This window comes from Tupaia chinensis, unplaced genomic scaffold (assembly GCF_000334495.1).
Source record: "Tupaia chinensis unplaced genomic scaffold, TupChi_1.0 Scaffold000563_1, whole genome shotgun sequence".
In the NCBI taxonomy this organism is placed as follows: Eukaryota; Metazoa; Chordata; class Mammalia; order Scandentia; family Tupaiidae; genus Tupaia; species Tupaia belangeri.
Window position 1 is genome coordinate 1955623 of NW_006160076.1, and position 15970 is coordinate 1971592.

The 15970-nt window shown below is 37.6% G+C and overlaps 1 protein-coding gene across 1 annotated transcript in view; it reads right to left on the reverse strand.

Moving 5' to 3' along the window:
* The window catches only part of SLC35F1 (solute carrier family 35 member F1), a 205945-nt gene extending 192139 nt beyond the window's left edge, over nt 1–13806 (reverse strand). The window contains exon 1 of the mRNA XM_006157863.3: nt 13635–13806. Within this exon, the coding sequence (XP_006157925.1) occupies nt 13635–13806 (172 nt within the window). The remainder of the gene's footprint in view (nt 1–13634) is intronic.
* Nucleotides 13807–15970: the final 2164 nt, after the last annotated feature.

Genomic DNA, 15970 nt, shown 5'->3' on the forward strand with positions numbered 1-15970 from the left:
TTTTTTTTTTTTTTTTGAGAGGTTTTTGCTATAAGGTGCGTGCACTCGCCAGACAGACAGAGAGAGACAGAGAGACAGAAAGCGAGAAATCACCCCCCAGGAGGCATGGCCACACCACAATCCCTTCTCCTCCATTCTTCTCTCAGGATCTTGGGCACGTGAGTTTTAAGCCACTGGGTCCGGGATGTGAACCACGGTTGACTACATGGGAGTCCAGCAACATAGCCATTATGCTAACTGCTGATCCCTGGTTTCTAATCTTTTATGGGGGTTGTTAGAAAATAGGGATGAGCTTAAGTTCAGTACACCAGCAAGGACTGAAGGTACATGCTCAAATCACCAATAGGAAAACAAAGCCTGCTTGAAGGAATAAAGCTTGAAAAGCAGAAAGCTATTGGCTACTAGAGAGGGCTCAATTAGGTCAGGCAAAGTGATATAGATATGACAACTGTGGCTTGTGCGCTATGCTTACTTGTTCCGTTAAGAGACTGAGTATAGGAATACATTTATCAATGACTTTCCTTTCGGTAACTAAACTGCTTAACATGTCTGAGGTCACAAAAACAGAAATGAGGGGTTGAGAGCTAGTAAGTTTCTATATAGTAAATAAAATAATTTTTAACAGTGCAGAGGAGTCTACATTTATGTCACTTACATAAGCTGTGCCCACACATCTTTCTGTTTAAAAGAAGTTACTTACCAAGTTCCTTAACTTTATTTTTAGAAGTTGAGTTCTTTGCTTGCTTCTGAATGATCTTCATTTCTTTTAGCCTAACACAAGTTTCAAATCAATAGCTTGCTTAAAGCTGTGCTATAACAGTCCTGAACACTGCCCAGCTGGAAATTTCAACCTCAACAAATGACATCTACTAAGCCGAAAGCTGAAATGTGCTTGTAGGTATAGAACCTGCTGCTTTGAATTTGGCAAGGCCCCGGTAGGCCATTGAGCTTGTCTGCGGTATACTCCTCTTGCTCAACAATGGCCGAGCAACTGCTCCCTGGTCTGTGCTAGCATGGCCTTCTCCTTTTCTCGGTTGTAGGATAGTGGCCACTTCTCTGGCTTTGGAGCCCTCAATGCTTTGTGTTCTCTCAGGGCATTTTGTAGTTTTCACCTTGGGTTATTTTAATTTTTTTCCCTCTCCCCATCTTGACTTTATTTTGTAACATTGAAATACAATGTTCTTTTTCCCAAAAAATGGGAGCAAGATTTCTCTTAATGAACTCATCCAAGGATAGTGCTTGTCCTTGAAGTAGTTCATTAGTAAGGCTAGATCTCTGCTGATGTATTTCTTACTATGGTTTCTACTGAAATGGCTTTAAAAAGGAAGGTACTACTCTTTGATTCTTCCAAATAACTGATGGATATTTGGGATTTTGATAATAAATGAGTGATCCAATTTTCCCTTTGGGAATACATCTAAAGATTTCTATTGTCATGATAGGTTCTTCCAAAGCATCTGTGGACCTTCATCCCAGGAATCAATTTCTTGCTAGAAATGATCAGGGACAGAAACACCATTCTGCCCTAGCTTTGGCCAAATCACACTTCTTCCTCAACTTCTCCATCTGGCATGTGTCTCAGTCAAAAGGCCAAATTAGAATTTGATTTTCCCAGCTGCTTAGGATCTGTTTTGCTTTCTGTATGCATATTCAGTTGGTTGCAGTTCACAGATGCATTGTGTGTGTGTTGTGGAAGAAAACATTCAGAAAAGAGGGTGGTAAGCTTAGTTTACAGCATACTTCATTTTAATTTGTATCCTTGTGCTTTGAGCCTTCTTGATCCTGGAAAAGTTAACTTGGAGTTAACTAAGGCTATAGACATGGCTTAAAATGAACCTAGATTTTTCTCTGCAATGCCTAGATTTGTAATGACAGTTCTGTCTCAGTTAAGGGAACAGGAATACATGTCCTACTATGACATGCCATTTTCTCCCATTTGCCTATCAGTTAAGGTTATAAGAGAAGGTGAAAGCTGGGATGAAGAGGAGAAATAGGAGAGATAGGAAACGTACACATAAGGGGAAAAAAGGGGGTAGAAAGTAAATTCTGTGTTAAGATCTTATGGTCCAATCAAACAAACCTAATCAGAGAAGGACAAAATACTCATCTGGGGGCAAGCACTGACCTAGAAAACTGTCCTTTGACTCTCCTTTGGCAAACCTCCCACTCCCTTCCAGTCCTCTCACTGTTTGGATTTTTTGGGTACAGTTATGACTCACAGATGAAGAGTGGCTCTGGCTTCTTCTGAATAAAAATTCTGAGTGCCTATTTCTTTTGACTTGTCTTTCTCAGACAGAAAGATCCCCCCTCCTTTGCAGCCTGTTAGAGGGGGTTTGGGGCTTGTGCATTTCAGAATTAGTCATGCCTTAGGATAATTATTGTATCAATGAATTTTTGCTCTTACATTGGCCACTGTATTGGCAAGAAAAGATTTCAGATGTCTCCATTTTTTGACCCCCTCCATGAATTATGTCAGTTCCTACTCTGACATCCATGGACAAGTAAAGGAGAATGTAAATGCTGGAATATAGCTCTTGAATTTCACAGTTCTCACGGTAGAATTTATTCAAATTAAGATATAGATATACATATAGATATACATATATATATACACACATATATACATACATATATATATATAAACTAACTCACTGGGAAGAAGAATCAATATTTATTAAGCCGCTCTATTGTAATTTTGATGATGGCATTTCATATTCATTGAATGCTTTCTGTATGCCAGACACTGAGCTATGAGTTTTTTGTATGCCACCTCATTTAGTCCACATGGAACCTGTAAGGCAGTTACTGTTATTATCCTGACTTCCAAAATGAAGAAATGCAGGAAAGATGACTTATAAAAATTTACCAGGGTAGCCTCAATGGCTCTTAAATATTGATTGAATTGAGAAGCAGAAAAACAAAATCTATATCCTAATTGTTTAAAATTATATTTCAATTTGGTGGACCTAAGCACTCATTCTTTAATATGATTCTTAGACATTTTCTTAGAATGACTAGTTAAGCAGTTTAAGTAAAATACAATGATATTTGTACTATTTCTTAGAAATTAGTATTAAGTGGTAAAACAAGAAAAGGTCAAAATGTTAATTCTGATCATATCTTAATTTATTTGGGAGTTATTTCCTTTATGTCACTACAGGGGCCAAGTCACTCCAACTTGTAATGGAAGCCACTCATTTGCAAGGATCACATTTAAATTTGGTGAGTTACATGATTTTCCCTTCGTCCTCAAAAATCACAGAAATGGAAATCAATGAAATCAGACATTCAAAAAATGCATAGGCAAGGAATTCTGATCTACAGATAATCACAATGCAATTCTAATTTAATTCTTGAAGGAAACGAAAAAGCATTTGGTTCATTTTTTTTTCCCCTGCAAATCTCATGCAGCAGACTGCAATGGTGCCTGCAAGATGGCTAACTGCTGAGTCTTTGATTTAATGAAAACTTAGGGGAAGCAATTCAATGCACTGCAGGGACTGCTTTGTTCTTCCATTATGATTCTTTTTTAATGAGAAAGATGATTGTAAGGATAAACTCTATTCCTCTGAATTTTTACACTAATTACATACAAAGCACTATTTTGGCAGAAGGGGGCTTATCTCCTCCAGGCAATACAGTTATCATCTTGTAACCACCCTTCAATCTCCCACGTGAACGCTGTAGCTTCGTGCCAGGAATGGTATTGCTCTATGCCAGCTCTCAGCATGGGTAGAAGAATGCTTAAAGATTTGCGGAATCAGCTAGGTGTTACTTTTTAGTATATTCATTCTACTCAGCATTTCACACCTGAAGTCAGACATGTATTCACAGATATGTATATATCAGCGTTGAAAGTAGTTAGATTATTTAAGAAATTTTGTGAATCAATAAAATGTGGAGGGAAGAAAGAATGAAAAACAACTGTAGACACCAGAGTTAGTGTGGGAGGAGGGTGGGAAATAACTAGAAATGGAAAATTATATATATATATAAAAAGAAATGGAAAATTATCAATAATAACATGTACGATTAATCCACTATGCAGTATATTCTGGATGGGAAATCACACATTTTGTATGCTGTGACAATGCTCAGTAAATGAATGTAAATTAATTAATTATTTTTTTAAAGATGAATAAATAAATAATAACATTAAAAAAAAAAGATTTGCGGAATTATCAGTCAACATGGACTCGAGATAAAACAGACAACACCTCCCTGCAAGCTTATATGATGTTTAAAATGAAAGAATCCGAATCAGAAGTGTATCCATTAATGAAGTATTTGGTATGGGGAATGAGGGAGAGTCTGATATGTGTGTGTGTGTGTGTATGTGTGTGTGTTTATAGGAGGATTCATTAAGAGAAAAAGATGATATTGCATATTCTTGTCAATTCCCTTTAATCCCAAAGTTTTTTGTTGTGCTAAGTGATAGAGTTTTACATAAGGTATCACTCTATTTGAAATTCATACACTTTGCACAAATAAAACATACAGATTCATCCTATAAGCACTGCATGTGTTATGGATTATGAATTTTCAACACTATAAAGTTCCTTGGAGTATATACACTTCTTGGAAAATGGTACTCATTCTTGTAATATAAAAGGATGGTACAGGGGCCAGCAGGTGGCATGGTGGTTGAGGTGCTGGGCTCCCAAATGGCTGACCACGATTCAAGTCCTAGATTTGGTAGCTTGCTTTCTCACTCTCCCTTTCTCTCTGTCTTTCTCTGGTCAAAATAGAAGAATAATATAATAAATGAAACTGAAAATAAACAAATCTTCTAAAAAAACTTTTTAAAAATGAAGGCTACAATAAAGTGGGAGTTTTTTTTTTTTTTTTAAATTTCTTTCTCTCGAAAGAATGAAAGATATATATATATATAGAGAGAAACACAAGTGCCTTCAATGGGGTCTCACAACATGATTCCCCTCCTCCAACCAGCCTGTGCAGCCAGGCAAGATCACAGAAGGCTGTAACTGGCACATGCAGGTCAAGCAGGTAACTGAACCCATCAGCTTCCATATGGATCCAGCTTCCCTTGAGCAGTGCATTACCACTGCACCACTAACCTGGCCCTCAAGCCAGAGTTTTAGTGGCACTTTCTAATATCCATCAGCAACTGAGGGAATAGTTATATACAATATTGAAAACTCTGGGCCCGACAATATATTATTCCATCAAGGTAACCACAGAATTTTAGTAAAAAAAAAATTATTTTAGTGAATAAAATTTTCTTTAGTAAACAAAAATTTCTTTCTTTTTTTCCCTTTGGTCAGGTGCACTGGAGTATAATTTAGATATGACATTGGGTCATTTGAAAAGTCATGACGCATTTTTGCATAGAAAAATACATAAGGACTTGTCTGACAACTCCACTCTTTTCAAGTGTACAGTTTGAAGAGTTTTGAAAAATGTTTATAGTTATGTAACTTTTATAACAATTGAGATATACACAACACTTCCATCACCCATAAGTTCCCTTGTGTTCCTTTGCAGGCTATCTTCTCTCCCCACCCCCAGGCTCTGGCAACTATTGATCTGTTTTCTGTGCTATACTTTTGCCTCTTCCAGAATATCATATAATATGCAGTATGCAATTACATAATATATAAGCTTTTGTGTCTGGCATCTTGCACTTACTAGAATGCTTTTGAGATTATTTTATATTATGGAATGTATTAGGTATTTAACACTTCTTATTACTTCTTATATTCTGCACTGTATAAATTTACCACAAATTGTTTAGCCTTCCACAAGCTAATGGGTACTTGAGTTGTTTACAGTTTTTGGCAATCATGAATCAACCTGCAATGGTCACTTGGATACAGTTCTTTGTGTAAACATTATATAATCACCTGTCTTGGAAGTGTGATTTTTTTGGGTCACATGGCAAGTGTCTGTTTAATTATAAGAAACTCTCAAGCTATTTTCCCAAACAGTATTACTATTTTGCATTCCCACTGGAAGTATATGAGCACTCCAGCTGCTCTACATACTGGCAGGAAATTTTTGCTACAAGTGGATTCTAACTTTCTCCTGGGATTTTCTCTACCATTTCCCAGCATCTTATGTGTATCACACCAGACCCAAACTTGTTCTCTCCTTTTCTCCAAGAACATAAGCATTCCCATGGAGCATCTACTAAGGATTCACCTCAGAAATTCCTGAGGTGTAATCTTTCTGTACTCAGGGAGCTAAAACTCTCTAATCAAACTTAAAAAGTAAAAATAAACACAACCTGACAAGAAATAGGAATAGAGGTTTGCCAAATAATGTCCCACAAGGGAGGCTTTTAAAGAGACTCCAATGAATATTACCTCACCGGACTTAGGTAAGTGACAGAAATATTTCCTCCATGACCCCCGAGGGAGTTAAATTCATTATTTACATTTGCCAAGTGCTTTCTTATTCTGCCACCCACTAACAGTCACTTCTCAGTGATTTAGTGAAGATTATCCACAGAATTGGGGGCTGAACTATGTGCACGAGCAGAACTTGGGCTTCTACTCTGAGAAAATCTTAGACCTTCATTTACTTCTTCTGATTGTTCCCTTTTTCTTACTGCTTATGGTAAGTATTAAAGATTTCCAGTGAAAGAGGGGCAAAGATTCACAGAGACAGAGCAGTACTCATAGAATTGGGAGGTGAGATCTTCCATTGACTCTAGTGTCTGGCATACTGTAAACTGTCAGATACAAAGTTTCCAGGGGTTTGTTGCAATTGTTCGAAGGAACGCATGTATACATTCATTCATCCATTTATGTGTAAAGTTCTACATTTCTCTGAATTATATATGCATGTTTTAAATCTTACAAAATTAGTCAATGAGAAATTATCCTATGTGATTGTGTATAAGATATATATATAGATATAGATATAGATATATAGTATTTCTGTAAATAACAGACATGGAGTCTTTCTTGGGTTGGAAGAAGCAACAATTACCTTCTAATTAATACTTCCCCATCATCATAAATAAAAGAAGGAAACATTCTGGGGCACAAACTGAGAAGAATACTCATTTAAAAAAATTTTTTTTTGAGAGTTTTTTTTCGCTATAGGGCACATGTGCTCGCCAGACACAGAGACATAGAGATCATTTAAAATGTTGACAGCAGGGGCCAATGGGTGGAGTAGTGGTTACAACACTAGACTCTCACATGGCCAATTGTGGTTTAAAAATCATGCTGGGTGGGGAGCAGCAGTTAGCATGGCTGTCACTGGACTCCGATGTAGTCCACCATAGTCTGAGTCCCAGACCCAGTGGTTTAAACTCACGTCAGGCGTGTGTGTGTGCGTGCCCAAGATCCTGAGAGGAGAATGGAGGAGAAGGGATTGCGGCATGACCATCCCCCCTGGGGGGTGATTTCTCGCTTTCTGTCTCTGTTTCTCTCTGTCTGTCTGTGTCTTTCTGGAGAGCGCACGCACCCTATAGCAAAAACCTCTCAAAAAAAAAAAATATCATGTTGAGTGTATGTATGTACATGCTCAAAAGAGAATGAAGGAGAAAGGACTGCTGCATGGCCATCACTCTGGGGTGTGAGTTCTCACATTTTATCTCATGTTTTTTTTCCTCTCCCTCTCCAGAGAACAAATGTACTCTATGGCAAAAAAACTAAAAATAAACAAATAAATAAAAATGTTGGAGGTTGTGGGACTGGATCACTGAGCCATGAGTTTCACCTAGGAGTAGTGTGTAGATAAGCCTGTCTTGTTCATAAATTTTTTCCATCTCTTCTGCCTTACTAGGAAGCTCTAGGGAGAAAAAGGAGAATGATGTGTTGAAGAGGCCAGGAGAGAGTGCTTCCCAATAACCAACTGACTTCATTTTTGCAGCCTCCTCACTTAGAATTAAGATTTGAACCTAGACCTCTAAGGTTTACAGTTGCTGAAACTTAATGTTCAAGATGAGAATATTTCTCATGAAAAGTAAAGCATTTAGTTCACTCTTCAGTAACCCTTTAAAAAAAGGGGGGGGAGATTCTGCATGGTGATTTTATGAGTGCTTTATTAGTGCTATTAGAGACTTGTTTCCTTTTACATGCACACAAAGAAATACATAAGTGATTCAGTAAATATTTTGAAGTTTACGTTTCAAAACGTTGCTAGAAAATAAAACAGTGGCTCATCGGAAAAGTCATGACACATTTTTGCATAGAAAAACAGAGAAGAGTATGTCATGACTTTTCCAACAACCAGTATATGCAAGGCTAATCCAACTTGTCATTTATTCTAAATTAGAAGAGCTTATAAAAATACCTTTCAAACAAAAATCAAAACTTGTAGAAGCAGTCACCTGGAATAGTGTTAGTATTCTAATAATGCTCAGTGGAGGCAATATTGTTTTCTTTCCAGAGTCTATACATAAAAAGAAGCAGTTATTTCTGAATCTATTCATGCTTTCCTTATTGATACCCCCTCCTTTAGTTCCCACCATCATGACCTGAGAACTGAAAGCATTTTCGTTTTTTCCTTAGTATCCTGCCTTTACCTGACATCCTTACTTCCCACAATCACTGAGCAAAGTGTTGATGGAAAAGCAAAAAAGCACTAGAGTTGTCTGCAGAAAAATGAAAGAAGGAGAGGAAAAAGTTACAGACTTTTTTTTAAAGTGTGGCTTATAAACATTCTGAAGTTAAAAATTGCCAAAAGATAAACCATGGGTATTTATTATTTAAGAACTGCTGAGAGTAGAACTGGGAAGAAGCAAGAGTTTTGTCATAATTGAAAAAAGAAGCTTATGGGGAAAAAAGTCGAACAATAATATATTATCCTGATAAGAAACCTATCTTACTTTTTCTTTTGTTTTAAAAGCCTGTCACATTTCCTGCTTTGACATCACAGAAGCAAGAGTTAGGTGCTCTTCAGTTAGCCTGTGCTCTCATTCTGTTTCTCCACTTCCTGATTTCAGCTAGTACTATACTGAATTTCAGAAAAAGAGTAGATCTCAGACAGAGTCTTGACAATTTCCTTGGCAAACCTGTAAGTCTGGGGAAGCTTCACTATCCTTTTTTGTCATATTCCTGAAACTTTACTTTGTATATACCTTAAGAGTTGCCTGATTTCAGGCATTACTTCAACAGGCACATTTTAATTTCCTAAATAATATCTCACAATGTATGCAATAAGCTATTGAAGTAACACCTAAATTTTATTTAAATCCTCAAACTTGACATACTGAACAAATAAACTGGTATTTCAAAGTACATTTTCTTCTACAAAGTGGAATTACTGAATCTCTTTATTATGAACAAATAAACATCTATAGAATTTTAGAATCAATTGGAAGGAAACCTAGCTCCAATCATAAATAGGGCTATACCTAAAACTTGTTCAATAGCAGATGATTTTTTTAAGGGGGATGGTACTGAAATTTTGTAGAAATAAATTAATAATCAAGAATCAGTGCAAAATTCTAGTTCCATGGACCCAGCCACAGTGATACATGCTGTCAAGACACTATGCTCCACAGGCTGGGACCATAAGAAAGGCCTGGGTTCAATTCCTGGTTCAACTTAAAGACTTAACATGGTGGTGTATGCCTATATTCTTAGGCACTCAGAAGCCTAAGTTAGGAGGACAGCAACACAGTGAGACCCCGTTTTAAAATAAAATAAAGACAAACAAAAAAAGTTTTTACTGTAACAAACTTTTTTTTTTTTTTTGAGAGGTTTTTTTCTGCTATAGGGCACGTGCGCTCACCAGAGATACAGAGAGACAGAAATCAAGAAATCACCCCCCGGGGGGGATGGCCATGCCGTAATCCCTTCTCCTCCATTCTCTTCTCGGGATCTTGGGCATGCACGCACATGCACCCGGCGTGAGTTAAGCCATGAGGTCCGAGACTCAAACCGTGGTCAACTACATGGGAGTCTAACAACGTAGCCGTTATGTCAACTGCTGGTCCCCAGTAACAAACTTATTAATACATTGGCCTCTGTGCTTTGGAGTATCTAATCACTGGTCCAATGCAGATTTGATAGAATTCAGTTTATTTTTAAAGTCAAATTTTGGCAATGTTTTCCCTTTTTTTAAAAAGGATTACTTTATTTAACTTATTTATTTCAATTTGACCAGAGACAGACGGAGTGAGAGTGAGAGAGAGAGAGAGAGAGAGAGAGAGAGAGAGAGAGAGAGAGAGAGAGAGAAAGCAAGCCACCAGGTCCGGGACTTGAACCACAGTTGGCCATGTGGGAGTCCAGTGCCCTTAACAACCATGCCACCTGCTGGCACCAGCAAGGTTTTCTTAATATAACCTTTAGTGCTCCCAAAGGGCTTTTTGCATTTATCACATTGTGTTTTAAACATGATGATAATCATACATTTTTTGGAATTGCATAATTCAAATGATAAAGGGATTTACTTAAAAATATAGTCTCAAGTCTAAATTTTTGCTGTCAGGTGATCCAAGGTAGCATCAAATAATGTGAGTGCCTAGGAGGCTATATGATGTCTGTGCTGGGAGAAGCGGGAACATCAGCATCTCTTTAAGACCTAGCCTGAAGACCTCAGCAAACAGTGGAAAGGGAGGAGAAATTGTGACTTTGAGAGACCCTCCTTTGTGCACATTGGACTTTCTATGCTCTTCTCTTTGTTGTTCATTTCCTCCAAATCTGGAGGTGACTGAATGTAAAGATGATTGCATCTCCAACCCATATTAAAAGTGTTGCATCAGCCTAAACACAATTAATGTAATTACTTTGTTGATATTCAAATGTTAGAATAATGCCTGCTTATTAAAATCTCTAAAGAAGATGCTTAAAACAAATATTCTGCACAAACATCCCAATAAAGACATACCAACCAAGTTGGTGATAATCTGAAGCAATGGTAAAATCTCCAGAAAGGACATTTAGAAATCAATTCTTTGCAACACTGACTAGGATTTCCTAAGGCCCTCTTTAGCCTTTTCCCCCAAAGATTCTTCAAAGTCTTGCTCCTAGTCTTTGACTGCTTTCCATTTGTCCTTCCCTGTCCAACCCTTTGTCCGCTCCCCAAACAGTCTATGACATCCTCTTGGCTGAACTGTTGTGTCTCCCTAGACCTTATACCCAATGGCTGGCTTCTCATTAAAGGTTTTGAAATTCAAGGAGAAAACTCTTTGTGTTCAAAAGCATCTCCCCTTCCTTCTGCTGCCTTTCCTGAGCCTTACATGGACAGGAGGGTGGGTTCCAAAGGCACCCAGCCCAGACAGCCCTGGCCTAGAATGGGTCTCTGCTACTTTATAATCTATATCCTTGAGTAGGTTCCTGGGGCTGGTTTGCTCATTTATACCATTTTGGATAATAACACCTATTTGCCTCTGGCAAATGCATGCACCCTCTAGACAAATTTTTAAAAATAATAATGCCTATTTCCTTAGATTGAAGGAATCAAAGATAATTCACATCAGTAATGGCTGGCACATAAAGGCTCAATGGATGGTATTGCTATTATTAAGTCTGGGTCTTTTACCATATTTAATTTTCTAAGCTTTTGAGACTCTACCTATTATTGCCATTTTTGAAATCACTCTCTGCTTTTCAGTAGATTATTTTTCCCTGATTTAAATTTCTGTTAAGTCTCTGTCCTACTGGAAAGTAAGATAAAAAGGAACTCAAAGATGTTAAAATTCACTATCTTGTACTACAGGCTGGTTCTAAAAATCACCAGGGAAGGTGGACCAGCAGGTGGCATGGTGGCTAAGGCATTGGCACTCCCACATGGCCAACTACAGTTCGAGTCCTGGACATGGTGACTTGCTTTCTCACCTTCCCTCTCTCTTTCTGTCTCTCTCTGGTCAAAAAAATAAAAAAGAAAAAAGAGAAAAAAGAATAAATACAATTAAATAAATAATTATTTAAAAAATTACTAGGGAAGATAAAGTTACCATTTTCCTTTGAATTTTTTGTAATATTACAGTGTTGCAAGTGTTCTTTATTTAATCTTTTTATTTTTAATTATATTCCTTGTACTGGGCTAAGTAATTCTGTTCCTTTAATATTGATTCAAGCTTTCATCAAGTGATTTCTAAGTCCAACTGCTTAACTCTCTCTTCTTGAAATGGCCAAGCTACCTATTCCTCATGTTAATAGTCTTTCTTTTGTAAGTGAATTGCTAATCTGACACCTCCCCTGTTTATCACTTCCTGGAGTTCATTCCTGGATTGAGGCACCAATGGTGAAATGGTAAAAGTAACTGTTAAATGATGCATTTATATCACTCAAAATTATTAGCTTCCAAATCACATTAAGAAAACAAAGCTGAGATTAAATGTCTATAACATTTACAGCCTGAGGCTTTAAATGACGTTCATTTTAAAAGTAATTATGCCTACTAATGTTAATTTAAAAAACAAAAAAAGGAGAGAGAGAATTATGAAAAGGGAAAAGGGAGTTATTTCAACGGGATCTCACCATGCCTCACTCCCCCAGTCTGTCAGTTAAGTAGAATTACAAGTGCATACCAATGTAACCTGGCATGTGTAAGCTGGTCAAGATCCAAGTCCAGGCTTTCCATGTGGCTCCCACATTATGCAGTGGTGTCCTAACCACTTGCACTACTACTACCAGCTGGGCCTGCTATTAAATTTTGAAAGATATACACTAATAGCACATATTTTTAAGAAATAAATGAAATTAGGTTCTCTAATACTTTAAACAAATTCAAAACTAAACTGGAATTCAGTCCTAACTCACTCAATTTTATTCCTCTTCTAAGATGAAATCTACTACTGGCCAAATCATTATAATTAAGCAATATTGTTCTGCACAGCAATCCAAATAAGAAGCTATAGTAAATACTTACCAACAGTTCATGTAAAAGTTTCAAGAAAGTGTGACTATTAGGATTTATACCACAGCTACAGATGTGTCATTATTATGCCTTTATTTATTATGATTATGTACACTTGTCTTCAAACATTTAATGATTATTTTTCAATTCATATTTTACAGTTGACAGCAGGTGGGGGAAATTGTTCATTGTTTGGGTCACAAATAAAAATATTTACACCTAATTCACTAGTAGAATCATATTTCTGAAGCATACCCTCCAGAAATATATCCCAAGCATTTTCAACTGCAACTGCCCCTTAAAAAGTTTTCCTTGCAGGATTTGCTTTATTGCTTTATTTTAAGTTTAAAATAATTTAACAGCTTGCCTGACCATTTGTGGTAGCTTTCTTTTCCCCTGTGCTATTACTAGAGATGTTCATGTTACTATTTTTATCTTTTTTTGTTTGTTTGTTTCTTTCCCACAGACCATATATTTGTCTGTAATTCCACTGAACTTCTCAGAGACCATGTTATTTAGGACAGCTGCATGGGGCCTATTCCAGGTTCCAGGGAAGCACTCTATTTAGATTCATTGAGAGGTACAAGAAATGTTAACAGCAATTCAAGTAGTTGAGCAAGTGTACATTTCTGCCTATACACACATTTTCAACTTTCGGTGGAACTCACAATTTATGCTTCTTTATGATTTATTCATTCATTTTGTTTGCTGCATCACAGCAAAATAAAAAAGAGATTTGGGGTTTTGCCTTGTCTTACTGATGCCATAAGTAACAAAAAGTTATCCAGGTATGGCTCATCATTTTCTAGGTGTTTGAACAAGCTGTATTTCTGGTAGGTTTGTGAGCTTACCTTGTCTGACGGCTAGTGTGGTGGTATAGACCAAGAAGAGAAGGATGTAATTGAGGAAACTCTGGAAGACTGGCGTATTGGCATGGAAATCTTCTGACAAGTACTTGCTAGTCAAACCAATTCCACAAATAAGAAGTGATAACACCTGGCCCAGAGCAACAGAGATTAACATCTCCCTAAGAAAGAAAGAGAAACAGTAAATATTAGCAGGAAGTCTATCAAAACAACAGCAGTTAAAATGTACTGTAAGTGCAAAAAATAATATTTCTTTTAACCCATCACAGAAATCCTATGAGCAAAGTATAATTATTACCAAAGTCGACAGAGGAAAAAGCCAAAGCTTAGAGTGGTAGAGGACTTTGCTCAGTCACATAAGTAAGAGGTGGCAAATTTGGGATTTGAGAGGAAATCCCTCCAAAGAAACCTGGCTTTTAGCTGCATGTTGTAGCTTTTAGGGAAATAGAGACCTTATCTTGATGCCTACCAAAGTGTTCATTAAATATTCAGGGTTGCTGAGTGAGTACCAGAATATCTACCAGAAGGGCCTTACTTTGGCCTTATCATCAGGTTCTCGCACCAATAAAAGGAGATTCTTTTTTGTATAGATTAAAATCCTAGATCCAAGGGACCAGCAGTTAGCATAATGGCTACTGGAACCCCATGTAGTCGACTGTGGTTCGAGTTCCGGACCCAGTGACTTAAACTCACACTGGGTTTGTGTGCGTGCGTGCCCAAGATCACAAGAGGAGAATGGAGGAGAAGAGATTGCAGCATGGCCATTCCCCCTGGGGGTTGATTTCCCGCTTTCTGGTTCTCTGCCTCTGTCTGGTGAGCGCACACGCCCTATAGCAAAAACCTCTCCCCCCACAAAAATAAAATCCTAGATTCAAGAACACCTAGGGGAAGGGGCTGTATGAACCTCCAAACATGCAAAAGGACCATTTATTTCCCATTTCTGGACTTCAGATGCCAATTTGTTTTAGAAAGCTTTAATAAGCATTAGAGTTCTGTTTTCTTCTGCTCAAGTTAAAATTGGCTACACATTAAATGATATTCATGATCGGTACTGTGGTAGCTAAAACACCTTTAAAACTATGCAAATATTTTCTGTTTGTGTGTTTTTTTCTCTTCATAGGCCATCATCCCTGTAGACTAGTGTAGTGAGAACTAGAGGCAAGCATCAGGGCATACATTTTGCACATGAATAAAATGCCTACACAAGCTTTATGGTCTCATATGCGTGCATGCTCTGATGCACAAAGAGCCCCTAGAAACACAAAGCAGACTTCCGCCCTCCCTGAAAGGCTCATCTGGTTTATTTATAAAAACAGCAATTCAAAGTAAGAAAGTAGTAGTATTTGTAAATAGAAAAAACTTTAGGCCAAGGACTTACAGTGTTACATATTTCCTCCTCTATGGTTGACCTAAGTGCACTGTTTTGTTTTTATGATTTTTTGCATAGGGTAAATGTGCTCATCGAAGACAGAGAGAAACAGAGAGAGGGAATCACCCCTTAGGAGTAATATCACACCACAATAGCTTCTTCATTGTCCTCTTGGGATTTGGGCATGTATGCACACGCAACGAACTTGGGTTTCAATCTGCCAAGTCTGGGACTTAAACAGTGGTAGGCCATGTGGGAGTCCAGCACCTTAACCATCACGGCATCTACCGACTCTGACATAAGTCCACTTTTCTGAAAGAAGCAGAGTCCTGGGCAATACTTTGGTATAGTTTGCATTTAAAAAGGAAAGGCAATAGTCACATTTTTTTTCATTCCATCTGTTTTCATGAAAAAGCAGGAGGCGTGTGGATCCATGGAGAACACTTTCTTGAGGTTAACATATTTCCAGTATAGGCCCCCAATTTTAATATTTACAAAGAAGTCAAAGACATATTTTTAAACATATATATTTAAAATGTCAGTTGGCTGCTTAAAAGTTCATAAAGTTCCTTACAGAATACAGTGACCTACCTATAAAGCCTGGGAAGCCAACTACTCAGAGAGCTGCCGACAGCCTTTGACACTCACGCTGCTTCTCTCAATGAGAGGTAAGGTCTGTTTCTGCTTTTCAAGGAGCCACATTTGTCTTGTGACTTGCTTTAACCAATAGAACATGGTGGGGAACAGATGCCATGTGACTTTGGGGCCTAAGACCTAAGAAGCTCTGCAGCTTCCGTTTTTGCCTTCCTAGGAGATAGCTTTCAGGTAAAGAAACCTGAAGTAGACATATTGAGAGACCACATGGCAAGAGCAAGAGAAAGCCAAGCTGCCACCATTTTCTTAGTTAAAGGGCATATAAGTGAGGATTTTGGATCCTCCTGACCCAGGCAAG